Source organism: Lepisosteus platostomus, chromosome 8, assembly GCF_059453375.1.
Source record: "Lepisosteus platostomus isolate fLepPlt1 chromosome 8, fLepPlt1.hap1, whole genome shotgun sequence".
NCBI lineage: Eukaryota > Metazoa > Chordata > Actinopteri > Semionotiformes > Lepisosteidae > Lepisosteus > Lepisosteus platostomus.
Genome location: NC_142618.1, coordinates 42,418,244 through 42,435,970, shown reverse-complemented (window position 1 = coordinate 42,435,970; position 17,727 = coordinate 42,418,244). Strand labels below are relative to the sequence as shown.

The following is a 17,727-nucleotide window of genomic DNA, read 5'->3' as shown; positions in this document are numbered from 1 at the left end:
TTCTTCCCAACAGTTTTACAAGATTCAAATGAGATTTAACAAATTCAAATTATTTAAATGATTAAAGTAACACCTCTCCAATTTTTTTAAACATTTTTTTTTAAAAATTACACTGACGTTAGGTTATTAAAAGCTAAATGAATTATCACTTATTTACAGTTTTCCTTATTCAGGTATCCCTGTAATATTTTCAAATTCCCAGAATCTGACCTACAGTACAGTATATATAAACAGAAACTAAATCACCTGAACCTTAAAATTGTAAACCTAGTAGAAAAACTTAAATATGGGGTAAATCTCAACTGCCTTACGTAATGCATTGTTTTTAAAAACATCTGGTTCCCTGTTTTGCCTTTAATGTACACTATTAAATAAACACTGTTATATAATAGTAATGGTTTTGCAGCCCATGCACTTTGCACAGACGTTTCGTTTTCTGAAATGAGCTACTGATTAGCAAGAGAGCTCAAACTGGCCTCATTCTGCAGAACACACCACTCATGCACAACGGAGAGCTCTGTGTAAGAGATGAAAGGAAATAACTGTGTAATACTGTGTTAAATGGGCAATTAATTTCTCAGTTCAACATTTACTTAATTTGCCCTCTTTTGGTGAAGATGTCATCATTATATTACCTTTCATGTCCGGTCAACTATTGGAAATTGAAAAATTGTCGATTGCTTATTGTGTTTTACAGGGCAGGGCGAGAGCTGTCTTTGGGGCAGGCTCATTATACAGCAGCAGAAACCTTCAGTCCCTTCCTCTACCTGCAATAAAAGCCAAAAAATGACATCTTGGAACACAGAGAAAAAGAACAGAGGAGGCTGTGGCTCATTTTTCATCCTCTAGCAAGAGGAAATTGAAAATTTCTCCCAGTGTCCTTCTGGGCTCAGCTGGTTATTTGACAAGAAATAAGAAATAAGAGGTGTTGTCCTTCCAGATCAAGGCCTAGTTGTGTTCAGAAGTGCAAGGTCTTTTTGTGAGGTGGTTGCTAAAGACCATGAAAACAATCAAACTCATCAAGCACTTTAATCATCCTCCTGCTCCTGCATAAATACATACATATACATGTGTCTTGCAAAAGTATGCACTCTTTAATAATAATATTAATTGCTTACACTTATATAGCGCTTTTCTGGACACTCCACTCAAAGTGCTTTACAGGTAATGGGGACTCCCCTCCACCACCACCAATGTGCAGCATCCACCTGGATGATGCGACGGCAGCCATAGTGCGCCAGAACGCTCACCACACATCAGCTATCAGTGGGGAGGAGAGCAGAGTAATGAAGCCAATTCATAGATGGGGATTATAAGGAGGCCATGATTGATAAGGGCCAATGGGAAATTACACCCCTACACCCCTTTACCAATAATATCACATTTGATGATTTAGAAATAATGTATTGCAATGATCAAGTTGAACACTGTTACTTGTAAAGGAGATGGAAAAAGAAACAAGTCAGTAATACCTGCTAGGACATTATACAAAGGAGAATGTAATGATTGCCCCATAAAATGCTGGTGCTACTACAATGCTTGACACATGGGAAGATGCTAACTGAGTGATGTGCATCATGGGAAGATGATGGGCTTGTCTCTGTAGGAAAATCCTCTTTTGATCATTTAGCAAATAACTGTTAACCAGATTATGCTGTTAAGGGGAAGAAGGAATTCTTTATCTCCACAGACCACCTTTATACTAGTAGACTACAAAGGAATGTGGACAGCCACTGGCACTAACACCCATAGAGAAGCCGGACAATCTTTCCTCGTGGGTTCCAGCAACCCAGTACACAAACATCACTTTGTCCTGTGGAACGGGAGAATTGACCAGACCCAACAAGAACATAAACCATCATAAACCAACTAAAAATCACCAGTATCCCAGAACAATTCATTGATTAGAACAGGCCTATGATAACCGCCAATCTGAAAGGCTCCATGAGCTGTGTGATATTCTCCCTAAAACGCTGGTGTTTCAGCTTCTAACAAGATTCCCCAGAATGCAAGGTGGTACACTTGGCAAGATGGTCAGGGCCTGATGTATGACTGACCAATGGGACAAATATCACTACAGTATTTGTTTCAGCAGCTGCTGTGCTTACAGAAAGTCAGCTGTGCAGTAAAACAAATCCCAGAAAAGACATTGTACATGCCAGCATGTAGCCCTATTTGAGTAAACCCTAAACAGGTGGACCTACAGGTACAGTAGATGTTTGTTCAATATCTGTGGAGACCTCTATCACCTCTGGTGAAGTCCCTGAAACAAACGGGACAAATAGATGCCCATTTGATGAGAGCTTGTTTAACAGATACAGAGCCTGAGACCAGTCAACTTCAGGGGACTCTGGATAAGTGTTGGATATTCAGCACTGTCATTTAGTGAACCAGAGGGCTGGTGTTCAGATATTATTGCTGTTACTTACTGTGAATGAATGTAATAGGTGAAACTTTATATCACTGAAAGTGTTTTGCTTTTGTGTTTATTGCCCTGAGACTAGAATCAATGTTGCACATAGAACCCTAAAGTTATAGCAGAACTAAGGGTATCCATAGGAAAAATTATAACTTGCATTAACTGAATTATAAAAATTGTTTATATGAATATACATGCAGAACAAAGTTATAACTACTTGTTTCGGTCTTGTCATATTTCTTATAGATGGTCACAGCATTAGTCTCTAGGTAATCTCTGTCTCTGGGTAATACCCTTGTCTTAAGCAACTGTTGTTGGAGAGAGTGTAGCATCAATGGGTTCTAAAATAACACCTCATGATTCTTTGAGTAAAATTAAGCTTAAGTCACTAGACACCAAAACATGAGTGGTGATTTTGTACATAATCAAGTGTGCGTTTTTACAAAAAGGATCTGTTGAAACTGATGCGTAATTTTAGCATGCAAAAAGTAAGTAATTACTCTGTGTTCATTTTGTTTTTAGATTTGCGTTGTTTTATTTATTTACCTCAAAACAATAAATGTGTTGTTAAGTGCAAGGCACCACTTGTCAGTTGCCGTCTATCACTGGTAAAGATATGACTATACTGCATACACCCTTTTTTGCACAAACGGTATATTTTCTCCATGGCGTGTCTCAGTCTGCCAGCTTTCTATTTTTTCCTCTCAAAGTGAGAAATGATTTCCCTGCCTTATGTCTGTGGGATTGTAACAGCTCCTTGGAGTGATTTCACACCAGCCGCCAGACAGGCATCAGCCTAAAAATGCTGAAAGACGTAAGTAAGAATGACGTCCGCTTAATTTCTGTGAATTGCAGCCTCACAACTGTATGTATACCATAAAGAGGTTCTGTCCATCACATTGCAGGGTTTGTGTTTGACCAAATTGTGAAGGGCAAAAAATGCAAAAGTTAAAAATGATCAATGGTGTAATTACTTGCCTCATTGGGTTTTTTTTTCAGCCAGAATGAAATCATAGCACATTATCATATTGCCAGCCTCATAGTGAAGAAAAGTGTTTAGGATTCTGGCCTTGTAACTTGGACAGTTGTGGATTGAAATCCCAGGGGAAATGCTGTAACCTTGAGCCAAGCACTTCACCCAAATTGATCCACTAAAATATCCGACTGGATAAATGTGCTTCGGATAAACATATCAGAAATAATCTTGTAATATTATGTATAAACATTTTAAGGTTATTGAATGCTGATTTAAATATGAGATAAAATAAAAATTCAGTTTTTTTTACAAAAAGTAACAGTGGTTAGTTGAGGACTAAATACTGCATCACATCATTATTATTTGAATAAAAGTGCTTTGAAATCATCATTTACTGAGTTTAGTCTCACAAGGTACTGATATGAATGTATATAAAAACATTCCTAACCGGGTGAAGGTGGAAGTCTTAAGCTGCACCCCTGCTGAACTGGGTAAGAAACGTTTAATTTTATCTGAGAGGTCTTGTCTCTTAATGATTTATTTTAACTAAAATGTTGTTTTTAGCTGCCAATTTATAATCTAAAGCAATGATAATGACTTCAAAGAAACAGAACAGTTTCACATCCAAACAGACCAGAAAAACCTTCTAATAAATGATACAATTTATTTGATTGCATGAATATTCAGCCAGGGTGGCTTGGTGGTGCAGTGCCTTGCAGGGCTGGGGCCCTGGATTTATTTCCAGACCTGGGGTGCCATCTGTGTGGAGTTTATTTCTTCACCCTGTGTTTGCATGGATTTACTCCGGGTACTCTGGTTTCCTCCCACAGTCCAAAGACATACTGGTAGGTTACCTGGCTTTTGGGAAAATTGGCCCTTGCGTGTGAAGTTTTTGTTGTTTGTGATTGTGTGTGTCCTATGATGGACTGGTGAAGTGGAGCTTTGAAACTTTTGGGGAAAAAATTGCCTAAAATAGCATGAGGTTCCTTTTGTCCCTTTTCTGTACAATTCCATTAGAGAAACTAGTTGAATTAAGTCAAACATTTCTCTCTGGTCCTGGATTTGGTTCTACCCTGGGACATCTTCCAGTGAGGACTTCTTAAGTTAGCATGTTCTCCCCCTAACCTAATGGGTTTAATAATAATAATAATAATAATAATAATAATAATAATAATAATAATAATAATAATAATAATAAACTTTATTTTATGTAGCACCTTTAAAGGGGGCTTCTCAAAGCTCTTTACAGAATGACAACAACAATAAATAAAAAGAATACACAAGATAAAACACAATTACAATACAAATAGGAGACCGTAGATGATGGTACTAAGTAAAGTAGGAACAGATGGGTAAAGAAGGGAATGAGTTAAGTAAAGGCTCTTCTAAAGAAGAAGGTTTTGAGTCTGGATTTGAAGGAGTTTAGAGAAGTTGACTCTCTGATATCCTTGGGCAGAGAGTTCCAGAGCTTGGGGGCATAACAGGAGAAGGCCCTGTCACCCATACAATGTAGACGGGCTTGGGGGACAGCTAGGAGACCAGAATTAAAAGAGCGAAGGTTGCGAGGTGGGGAGTAGGGTGGGGTGATAAAAGTTCAGAGGTACTGAGGTGCCAAGCCATCCAGAGCCTTATATGTGAGCATGAGGATTTTAAAGTCCACATGGCATTTGGCAGGAAGCCAGTGCAAGGACTCCAAGATAGGAGTAATGTGATCACTTGCACTAGACCTGGTCAGGATTCTGGCTGATGAATTTTGGACATACTGCAGTTTGTTCAAAGTAGATTTAGATACCCCAGCGAGTAGAGTTTACCCTGGCTTATCAACTTCCCTCTGCAATCAAATGACATGCTGTCGTAGTTAGTAGGCATCTCTAAGAATTATCCTCTGTATCTGTGCGTGGATTGGTATTCATTCAGGGTGTATCCTGTCAGGAACCTGTTGTCGGACAATTTTGGTATCCGGATTACTGCTACAGTACACTGTGTAGGATGAAGGAGCAGTTGAAAATGGATGGATGGTTTTGTACCTACATCACTTTATTAAGTACTTGAGCTTCTTCTGCAATTGCCATTGCATAAATGTAAACTCAATCTATCAAGTAGTTTAAGTTGGTATGTCACCCTTTACAACACTTTACAGAGAGCCACAGAGCATTTTACAGATTTCTGTAGCCGGATATATAATAAAGGTACAGAGAAGAGGAAAACAAAAACTCCCACTGGGAGAAATAAACCTTTGGGCATCCCAGACAGTGGGTTTATGGTACAGTCATTGTAATGGATTATGAAGGGCTGATGTCCTACCCTCCTGGGTCTACCATCATATTTCCCTGGCCAGCAGCCATATCACCCTGTTGACTCAAAGCTAGCAACCCACAGAAGCTAACCAGGTGTGAGTCTGGTCACTACCTGGATGACCTGGGAAAAACCAAGGTTGCAGCTGGAAGAGATATTAAAAGGGCCAGTACAGGGCGCTCACCTTAAGGTCTGTGCAGGTCCTAATGCCCCAGTATAGTCATGGGGACACTATATTGTAAAAAGGCGCCGTCCTTCAGATGAGACGTAAAACAGAGGTCCTGACTTGCTGTGGTCATTAAAAATACCAGGGTGTTTCCCTGGGATAGAGTAGGAGCGTTACCCCGGCATCCTGGCCAAATTTCCCATTGGACTTCACCATTAGCTTCATCACCCTGTTCTCCTCCCCACTGATAGCTGGTGTGTGGTGAGTGTACTGGTGCACTATGGCTGCCATCGCATCATCCATGTGAGGCTGCACATTGGTGGTGGTGGAGGGGAGTCCCCATTACCTGTAAAGTGCTTTGAGTGGAGTGTCCAGAAAAGCACTATATAAGTGTAAGCTATTATTATTATTATTCCCTTAGCTAAAGGGTGCTGTATGTTGGTGGTGATGGAGGGGAGTCCCCATTATCTGTAAAGCGCTTTGAGTGGACTGTCCAGAAAAGCTCTAAATACTGTTAGTGTAAGAAATTATTATTATTATTGTTGTTGTTGTTGTTGTTGTTATTATTAATCATAGTTATCTGATTGTGGTAGCTTAGGTTTCCTTGGTCTGCCATCCTGGGTCTGCCGTTTCAGGTTCTGATGTCATCCAGAGTATCAGAAACAGCCTGGTGCTTGATGGCAACAGTCCAACAGGTTTTCTAGGTCTCTTTACAAGATGAACGGCACAAGACCTCAGTCAGAAGGCTCACATTTCTCTGTTAAGACACGGACTAAGGCAAGGAGCTGATGCTGGTGACACTGATGAAGAAGATCTGCAAAGCCTGCTGGATACTTGCCCTCAAGGACTGGACCTAGGGAGCCCTGCTGGTGGCTAAAACTTCCCAATCCTGGTACTTATGTTTTTCATTCCAGCTGAACGTTTGGTTACTAAATTGATCTAATAATTGACTAAATAACTTTCTAAACTGATGTTTATAATTCTTAAACAAATTTTCAAAATTGGGTAGGATGGTGGCATTTCCACAAAATGCAATGACATAAATGGTAGCGTGGTCTTTTAGGGTGACATTCCAGAAAATAAGGCCCTGGTGTACAGTAACTATAGGGCCATAAGGGTCTACATCTCTGTAATATTTGTGTGGTGATGGGACTGTATCCATGAACCGATTTTAGTCTGACGAGGCCTATTCTCATTTCTCTGCCATAAACCTTGGCACCCTTGTGATTTTCCTCCATATCATTACAACAGGAATGTCTCAACCTGGAGATCTTATAAAACTCTCTACTCAAAACCTGGATTCTGTATACAGTATGTTTTAAAAAGAGTCTCACAGTATCCTCCGCAGCAGGAATGAGATATGATTGTTTTGCAATTAAATTATAATAGATATATTTTAAGTGTAAGCTGGTATGTGTTTAGTAAGAATTAGTGTACATTCCCATTAAGTTGTTTGCACTTGTGACAGTGGAACACACCTCCCACTGCACTTCCTACTCACCGGCACGTGGGAATGTGCATCTTCCACACCTGATGCCAATCAGTGCTGCGATTTAAGATCCCCACACGCCCGCAGACGGCGTTCACGATAGAACGGAATGTGTTCCCCTCACCAGCGACACAAACTAATTTCTCTGCTTAGAGAAAGATTTCTCTCCTGTATCAGAGAATCGAAATCTCTGCAGATGACTACACACCGGCACACCGCGGGGAAGACATCACGCGCTCTGCCGGTGCTCAGGCAGCCTCCTAACACTAACACTCCTAACACTCCGACACTCTCACACAGTGTAAAGATCAGTTAAAAACAACAAACAACAAATAACTGCCTTTGTCTCAAAGACTGTTGGAGTTTGGATCCAGTTTACTGTGTGACCCGGGTGGATGCGAGGTAGCACCGTTATAATACGGCCTTTTAACTGCTGACACGGACTTTACTATTGAAGCATCTTATGCAAGAGATTGTTTTGAGAAACCTGCTTTTTTTGCACACAATGTTTTGGACTAGATCATCTTAGTTTACACTCCTCACTGAAAAAGCCTTGTTTTCAAATCTTTCTCTTGACCCACTTAACAGTCCAAAAAGATCGCATGATAATAAAATATGAAATAGCCTCAACAGGAATGAAAAAGGATTGTTTGATTTTTTTTTAAATTGATTTAAATATGTTTATCTCAAAAACTGCATCTTAGATGGCTTTGTGCAATTGTTTGGGGAAATAGTGAATTTAAAGCTAGGATAGCAACATTTATATCCTCTTTCTTCTTCTTTTCCTTAAGTTGTGTGTTTTAGGCATCTAACACTGGAATGGTTTTGCTTCTGTATTAATTCATTCCAGAGTATCAGAAACAGCTAAAGGTTGGTGCTTTTCAGGTCCTCATTCACGCTATTGGTCTTGTTAAACTGCTTTACCTTCATTTGACATCTGCCTGCAAGGGAAGTCCTGTAATGACTAGGGGAGTTAAACATGTGCTTTGCTTTCTGCATGAATCACCCTCTGATTAGTGATTTATTACTGATTACTAATTCATTTTTTCAATCTGAGTAAGAATTATATACATAAATGAATCTTGTTTTTTTAAATCTGTATCAGTCTCCCCCCCCGGGTAATATTAACCCTAGTGATCATGGCATGTATTTAAATTTAACTCAGACGTTAAGCATCTACTGTATGACACTTCATTTTTAGTTTTTCTATTGCCCTCACTGGTAATGCCAGTTTTGTTTTGGGATTGTATCGGCTGGCAAGTGAAATGGCCACAGCCCGTGCCCCATTGTCATGTTATGTTCAGTGTCACCCTTTGTGACACGCTTGAATGACCGACTCATTGTTGGCTCGGGTCCTGCCCAGATTTGCTTACTTCCTTTTGATGTCTGTTAATGTTTGTCTATGAGCGCCAGTGGTCTGTGTGGAAGCCTGGAGTCTGGGCTCTGTTAAATCCCATTCATTTTCCATTCCCCAGCTCTTTTCACAAGGGCAGCGACTTGATAACAGTCAGTGGTGTTAGCTTTCACACAGTGAGACGTCAAACATCAATCTCATTTCACACCTTCTCACTACAGCCTCAGTCAGAAGGTCTCTCAGAATTGTTTGCCGCACTGATGGATCACATCTATGAGTAGAGGCTGATTCATATGAAGAACAAATTAAGAACCTTTATTTCAGATTCAAAATGACACCCTTCTGAATTAAGTTTTCTTTTGTTGCTGTTCATGAAACTAAGCTAATGTCTGTTTTATATCAAGCTGTAGGTTCATAGCAGTGCTTACTTTAACAAAATAGTGCTGGGCAGTTTTTTGCTTGTGGTCTCCAGCCTTTGTAGTGGAGGTTTTAAAGCCTACATTTTGTGGACCACAGTTGAAAATGTGTGTTTTGGAAAAAAAACTATGCCTGCAGATGTTACAGTAAAACTGAGCCTACCCCTTCGTTTTTTAGAGAACTTATTTCCCTTGCCTCTCTCTATATGCCATTGCTGTAACAAAGAAACTCTTTGCAGCCATTCTTAAACTTAGTTAAATAAAGGATTTCAGTGATTGAACATGTCAGAGGGTTGCAATCTAAGCCTGTCAGAATACAGGCTAATTGCATGTCAAATATTTACCAAAGGTTCTAAAACCACACCCAAAACTGAACAAAAAGATAGAGTGTTAGAATGATGATAATAATAATACTGCTTCCTGTGATCTTGCAGGCATACCATTTTAAAGCCCTTGATCCTTCAGAACTATATTTATATAAAACCAATAAAGAGAGGTAAATTTTTATGTTGTACACAAGGTTTAATAGATCAAAAACCTCTTTAGCATATACACTGTATTTAATGCATTTAAAGCTGCGTCTCTTATAGACCAGCTGTTTTCCAAGAATTTGGATTGCACTTGCCCAATACCAACAACAAGTTGTAACCCATCCATTAAACTGAACTCATTAACCTTTAATTTGCTTAAGAGAATAAGTTGATTGATAAAATTGTGTTCCAAAATATTTGATGCAAGACCCTAAGCAAGAGGAAAAAGGGTTTACCAATACAGTATTTCAATCAGGTTATCCAGAAAGGAAACAGTATATGAACTATTTATTTTGCTTAATGTTGCTGGCTCATGTTTTTTTTTGTCTTAGGTTATATGCATTTTTGCTACTTTAGAGATTTGAATTTGTTATGTTGTCTTACTTTTGCCCTTGAGTTCTGTGACAGCATTGTCCTAAATGTTTTTTTTTTATGTGGGTTATGTATTTACTATCACAGAAAAATAGTCAGGTAGCAGTAAGACCCATACAATATGTTTTTTGACAGAAGAATTTACACCTTTATGTACAAAAAAGAAAGATCTTTTCATTGGTATATTTAGTATATTTTGTAACTCTGAACATGATCACCATTCCTTTATTTCAAAAAGGCAAGAATGTTTTCCCATTCCTATTGCTGTGAAAATACATACATTACAGACATTACTAACATAATTGATACAACTAATACTTTCTGGACGTCGTCAGCTAGGGAGCAGATTTATTGTGTGAAGATGAGGAGTTTAACAGTTTAGGTCTGCTGAATGATGTGCAGTGCAAAAAAAAAAGGGGTTGGGTGTGTGGAATGCACTGCTGTAGGACATGCCCTGTGTTATTTATCCACTGCTCTCTGAAGAGGAAATCTGCTGGCTACAAGGCGTCCGTGACTCCGATCGCCGCCAGCGTGGAGGTGACGGTGCATTGCAAGCCTGCCCTTGAGCCATGGCAGCCAACAGAGATCAGCTTCCTCAGCCCTGTATCAAAACCTGAGAGCAAGCTGTTCCTGGGAAGAGCTATCACCTCTGTTCTATTAGTGACATTACAGAAATGGTATACTGCTGTGTACAATCCATTTGTGTATAGAACTTGAAAAAAGAAAACAAGTGCAGGTTCAAGAAAATACAAAAAAAAAAGATTTAAATCCAATGTTCAATCTGTCCATCGATCCATCCATGTAGCATGTAAGATTTTTGAGATATTATTTTACCAGTAGGATTGGCACTTCATTACTGCCTCACAGTACTGGGGCCCTGTGTCCAGTTCCTGAGCTGGGGTGCTATCTGTGTGGAGTTTGTATATTCCCTGTACCAGGAGCTCTGGTTTCTTCCCATAGTCCAAAGACCTACTTTTAGGTTAATTGGCTTCTGGGAACATTGGTGTGAGGGTGCCTGCGTCTGTGTGTGCCCTGAGATGGACTGTAGTCCAGTTGAGGGCGTACCCTGCCTTGCACTCTCTATTTGCCTGGATAGGCTCCGGCTCCTCCACACCCCCAAATGGGATAAAGCAATTAAAAATGGATGGATGGAATTTCCAGTATCTAAAACATACATCCTATTAATTAAGTACTTGAACATAATTAAATTGAGACAGCAAATTGAACTACTGCTAAAGGGCATTTCACTTCATTTCTAGAAAGGGTTTTACAAACACTAAAGATTAGAATACAAATTACATTTAATTGCTTTAGGTATAATGAGTAATTATTTCAACAATAAGAGATATACTGTAATGCCTAAACACAGCCCTTGTGTAGCATTTTATTGGATCTGAAAGATAATTACAAGCCTCTCACACATAATAAAGAGGTTACTGGGTAAGGGGCTGTTCTTTTATAAAATTAACGAGTTATTCAAATGTAAAAAAAAAATCACTGTCTTCTTAAAGAACCATTACCTTTATTTTTTAATCATCTGTGGTGCTTTCTTATTTAAAACCATTCTTAATGTGCTCGTGAGTTTTCTGATGCCATAGTTTATTGTAGAACACGTGGTGAATAGCAACACTTCTTCTAGGCGATAAGTGGATAATAGCTTTTCCTATTAGCAAGTGGTGTGATAAGGAGATTGCAGATTCTGTTTAGGATTGCCACACAGAGATGAGTCATGTAGGTTTGTAATATCAGCCCACACAGAGATACCTGATACTGCTCTTACAGAAAGAAAGTGTAATAGGCTTTCAGCAGAGAGAGACTCAAAAAGAGGTTAAAGTAGGGATCAGGGGGGGATTCAGCACTTAACTGTTTTATCATCAGTTGAGTAGCTACTGTAGGCTTAGACTGATTGCTCTGAGGTAATAACATTTCTTTTGGGACTCAAAATGAAAAATGCTCTTTGGAATGCAACAGGATGTTAAGAGAAAGGAATTGGATAAAACTAGTCATACAATGCATTGGCTAATCCAAGATTTCTCAGGCTGGACCATATGTTTGCTGGGGTCACACTCCACTGTTGGCATTCTACTAAATGTTCAGGCAGTTATGCTCATTGCGTGTATTAGGCATTTTCTGTTCGTTTAAAACCCTACTGTTGCTCAATATATGTTCTGGATATTATAAACATCAGTAGAGCCTTATTATATTGTTTCCACATGATTCATCCATTCATTTTCTAGCCACTTTATCAAGTACAAGGTTGTGGGGCAGCCAGAGCTTATCCTGGCAACCAATGAGCACGAGGCAGGATGTTTCCACATAATGCAAATTGATACAGTAAGTCATTCTGAGGTGACCTTTCATAGACTGGTTTTTGTGAATTCTACACAAAAGTGTGATCTTGGTGTGATCTCTTAGTGTTTCTCTTTTTTTCATAGGTTAGAATTTCTTATTTTACTGATGCTGCTTGTGAGTTGGTAGAAATGAGAACTGCTACTTGTGCTTTGCACCTGATTTCAATGCTCCTACTGAAAGCTAGTTTTCCTGCTCTTTGCCCATCTGTAATAATCTCATCAGTCAGTCACTGAAATCTGGTCATGTTCCTGCAGGCTTAAATTAGAGGCCTGTGAGAAGGGGCTGTTGCTTTACATGACATGACCTTTGATGTGGTGGCTCATAATTTCCTTTAACTGTGTAATCTTTGTCGTCATTCTGAACATTCAGGAAAGAAAATTTAGATTTAAGTGTATCCACTCTTACACAATTGTTGTTGTCATGATTAATGCGAATGTTTTCATTGGTGTGTTGATTATTTGTGTTTGTCTTATATGTTGTGGACGCAGTGTTGTCCTTGTTGTTTTGTGATGGGTTTCAGACCCTGATTCACCACTGGTTTGAGTGGAGGTTTACGGTACCTGTCCACTAAGAGCAGCTGGATATGGAGTTTAGGGTATATACAGTAACCTGGCACTCATCGTATAGCAGGACAGTTTTATCATAGTTTTTGTGTTTTGTTAGTAATATAGTCTGTGTGTTGTTTCACAGTTGGATTTATAGTAGCCCGCTATCTTTAAAATGGTAGGATGACATTTTCTAGAGAAATTGCACTTGATTATCTTAGTTTTATGTTTCGGTTTGCTCTTTTGTAAATATTTTTTATTGCACAAGAGCACTTCACTAAACAGATACTGTTTTTGAACTTTATTTTTGGGTCTGTCCTTTTTTTTCAATCACCCCTGCCTGGCTGTTAAGTCACATGATCACACCAATGTACGAAACTAGCCTGGACACTCAAATACTCGACAACTACTCTCCTATTTTCACTATGTCTTTTCTCACATGAATTCTGGAATGTGCAGTGGCATCTTGCATTTAATGAGCTCTTTGAAACATTTACACAAAGGGTATATACAGAGACACAGCACTGAAAAGGTTCTTGTTTTAGTGGTCATCTAATTTTCTTTTTCTTTTAGACTTACTGTAAGTACAGTTTTTGATGCTCTCAGTTGCAACATCTGTCTGGAAAATTATCGTGGGATCAAGGGGACTTCTTTTCATTGATTTGGATCTCATTTAGTTCTTATTACAGGAGCCAATTTGTAGATATTATTTACCTCCATTTACTTAGGGTATTCAACAAGGTTCTGTGATGGGACAGATTTACTTATTTACTTGTGGCCTTTTGGTCAGGTTATTTGTTACTATGGACCTGTTGGTTCACTGATGGCACTCTGATCTATTTGGAAATATGGCATAAGTTTTAGTTTATTTCCTTTATTTTTATTTTTTAAAAACTAAGCACTCTGCAATTAGCTGAGTCTGATAGCTTGAAAAAAACACTAGGATTTACAACTCTTCATGAAAATGTTATTTTTTTGCTTCCATGGCAGCCAGTGGTCCTTTTGACTTGAAAGGGAATACTGTGCATGTTTTTCAACCTTTGTGCCCCATGTACAGTACCATTACATGCAGAATAGAAATGTACCTGAAAAGTGATTGTTGAGTCATTGTTCTGGCCAACAAAAATCAGCTGGTGTTTGCAGGCTGCCTTGGTGGAACCTTTTGACAAATGGTGGTCTAGTGTCTGGTTATCTTAGAGCTTATAGCAGGAGCATAGTCCAACTACTAAACAGTGATCGTTTGATTCAGACTTTCTTATTCTGCCAAAAACCAGGCTCCATACATTGTGCAATCTTTTTTTGTGCTGCATCGTGACTGTGGAGCTCACTATGAATTCCCCTCAGTCATGCTCTTGCTGTGGCTACTGATCAAGGGCATTTTAAAAGGGGAGTTACTAACTGACTAGTAAGAGACTACAGTTTTGTGACTAACTGTACCGTAAGCAATAAAGAAGTCAAACATACTGTATGTGCAAACACTGAAGCACATTAGTTGAAAAAAAGAATCAAGTGAGGGTAGGATAGAATAACAGAACCTGGGCTGTTTTTTAGACAGATCCTAAAATAATTTATCACACTTTTATTCTTTTTATTTTTATTAAGTATTCAAACAAATTAATGGCATAAAATTAAGATTACATAGGTATGTATATCATTTAAATTAATTTAATTGCATATTGTTTTTTTTTTAAACAGTTATGTAAAATGTTTTTGGAGCAAAGAGCAAACTGCTAAAAAGTAGCTAAATCTTTATGGAGAAAACAGCAAAATGTGAGTAGATTTTGTGTCTTTTGTCAGTTATTTTGTTCTCCAAGGCCTCACTCCTTCAGCTGCTGAGTGATGTTTACTAAGGGTGTAACAGCAGAGAGAAATTTTTAACCATGTTTTGAAAAATGATAATTGTGTCTTTTAACACTGAAGAAAACCCCCATTAAAGGTTTTTCTTTTTTCAAGTTTCCTTTCTCAGTCATTTTTCTTTTAAATGGGGACATTTGTCATTCACAGTTTGCACTAGGTGGAAACCCAGGATGATCTTGTTACTTGCAATGATCTAATAAAAAAGAACAATATAAAACAGAGAAGACATATTTAAACTTCAGTGTTGTATCATTTAACACATTAGTTTCCCTGTTGGATTTGATAGTAAGCAACTGTTTATATAATTAATCTTTCAACATTTAGGCGTTATCAGGTACCATTGTTTTACTGCATACTTGATTTCTCATGAAAAGGTAGCCTTCTTTGATGATGTTTAGGAATTTAAAAAACAGCTTTTATACTGAAGTGTTTAATGCAATTTAGTGTTAGTTTTATCCATCAGTCAAGTTAATCTCCTTTCTCCCATGAAATACTCTTTTCTTTTATATTTTAAATATTCCATGATTTATTGAAGAAGAATCATGTCCAATATTCTATCAGTGTGGTTATTAGTGAGAAATTACAGTTTGAAAGCATTCCAAGAGTTATTTAAAGTGACACTCATTGACTCTGTGGTACTGCTACAATTTGGGCATTCTAGTTTCAACCCTCACATGTCCCAATGGCCAGCCAAAGCAAGGTTATAAACTTTAATTGTACAGCTAGATATTAAGTAGCACTTTTGCGGCATCGTTCTTGAAGTCTTTGTTATGTGATGCAGCAGGCACCTGTCATTTCTGTAGTTCTGTAACTTAGAAAGGATTAACCAGTGGTTAACTGTGGTTTCCGTGATAGTAAAAACGGACACTTATCAATAGTTTTTTTTATAATTTTGAATCATAACAAGATCAGATCTGACCAATGATATCCTGAGTCTGGGCATAGAATTCAGTGTGTTTTAACAGAGAAGGTCCAAATGTTAAACAAAACCTTTTAACAGAACTCAAGTTAGTAAATATCTAAACTAATGAGGCCTTTAAGATCTGTGGTGGTAGCCACAAAACCTGGATTAAAATAACTATTTTTATTCCAAATTTCACTATCATTTGCAGGAGATAGCCTTCCTGAGCACATGTACTGTAAGTAGATTCTGCAAGGCTATTGAAGTTCCAAGTCACAGTTGTGGAATGAATGGATCTGCAGTGCAGCTGTTGAGTTTAAGGTAGATGTAAGTAGATGTCATCCTTTTTCTCAGGTTGAAGGTGATCATGGGATGAGCCATTGAGGACCCGCATGTCCTTACCAATTCCAGGATTCAACAAGGCCAACCTGTGTCCCATCTTGTGTACCAACAGAGCAGCCCATTGGTACAGCGTACTTGCCAATAGGGGTTCTGTCTAGGCGATCCGAGTTCACTACCTGCTTCGAGGCACAAGTTTTAGGGGCAGAGGATTAGCACCTGTGGCTGGAAGGTTGCCGGTTCAAATTTTTGACTGACCCTAAATGGCTGGCCCTGTGCTCTGACCCCAAGCTTCTCTCTTCCCATATGTGTGCCTGTTTCTCTTATGGAGAGCAAGCTGGGGTATGCGAAAAGACAAATTCCTAATGCAAGAAATTGTATATTGCTAATAAAGTGATCTTTATTTTTCAAATTGTCTTGCTTGTACACTCAGGTATGGGATCTCTCTCCTGCTTTCTTTCTTTTTTATATGAGGTTTTGTGCTAGCTTTCAACAAACTAATGTATTTTTGGTGAGAGTCCTTACACTTTTCAAATTTTGCTGCTTTTCCAGTGGCTGATCTGAGTCAGGATCAAAAGAGAATAGACATTTTGTTGCCTTCGTTTTTGAAAAATATTTAGTTTAACAGCAGGCTATTGTCTGTTTGAATTGAGTGCTGTAGGGGTAATACGAACTACATTGCCTTTGGGTTTATAGGTTCCATATTTTTTAATAACTGTTCCTCATCTTTCTCATCTCTCTCAGAGACCCAAGCTTCAGAAGTTATTGTCTTTCAGCAGAGTTTAATGGCTCAGCAAAATGTTTAGTTTTCCTAATTTCCAGTCCTAAACTCCAACAGTGAGCATTAGAACTTTTCATTCACAATCATTTAAAAAGTGTCTCACAGTATTTAAAAATATATTGTTTACTTATTTTATTAAAATGGAAGGCTACATTAAATGTGATAAATGGGCTATATACAGTATAAATCATAAATTGTTTCCACTTGTAGGGTAAGGAACCATTTAGATCTAATCTGATCTAATCATTTATCTGAAGCCTAGCAAGGCTGGTACTAGTTAGTACTGGGATGGAAAAATTCAGGGGAAAAACCATATTGATGGTAAGCGATCTTCCTTTCATCCCCTTGTTCCATAATTTTGTAAATGACCCTGTACAGTGACCAGGGACACTCCTATAAGAGGTTCAGTCCAGCACACCAGACATTAAACCAAGGTCCTGAGTGTTTGTGATCATTAAACATTCCTAAGAGGGGTTTTAACTTTGGTGTACTGGCTGAATTCCATTCTAGGCAGGTTGATGCTGTAGTTCAGTGTTGGATTAGTGGGGGTCCTCTTATACAGTATGTAAAAAAGCTTTGGTATCCTTTGTGTTAAGAAGTGCTACATAAAATGCACTCAATTATTGGATTAGTTATCCAATACAAAATTAGTTATCGTTATACAAAAATCCTTGCTCCTTAATTTGATAACAGCTGTTCTTCAATTACAGATAGACAATGATTTTGAAAGATTTTATGGAAAGTTGTTTTTTTTTTTCAGCTATCTACTTACTGCAATGTCAGCATTGTTTAGTATTTCTGCAGCAGTAAAAATTTAATTGTTTAAAAAGGGCTACAGGTGATCTTCATTTACATCATTAAACCGAAAGTGTATTGAGTGTTTTGCAAATTTATTGCACTATTAAAACAACGTGGGTGAGAACTGAATGTATTAA

The 17,727-nt window shown here is 38.3% G+C and overlaps 1 protein-coding gene across 4 annotated transcripts in view; it reads left to right on the top strand.

Annotated features, from left to right (window-relative positions):
- LOC148657359 (uncharacterized) overlaps positions 1-2,998 on the top strand; it is a 97,715-nt gene extending 94,717 nt beyond the window's left edge. For all 4 annotated transcript variants that reach the window (XM_088643501.1, XM_088643503.1, XM_088643502.1 and 1 more), the window contains one exon: positions 698-2,998. In XM_088643501.1, the coding sequence (XP_088499627.1) occupies positions 698-849 (152 nt within the window). In that variant the 3' untranslated portion in view covers positions 850-2,998. The remainder of the gene's footprint in view (positions 1-697) is intronic.
- The last annotated feature ends 14,729 nt before the right edge of the window (positions 2,999-17,727 follow it).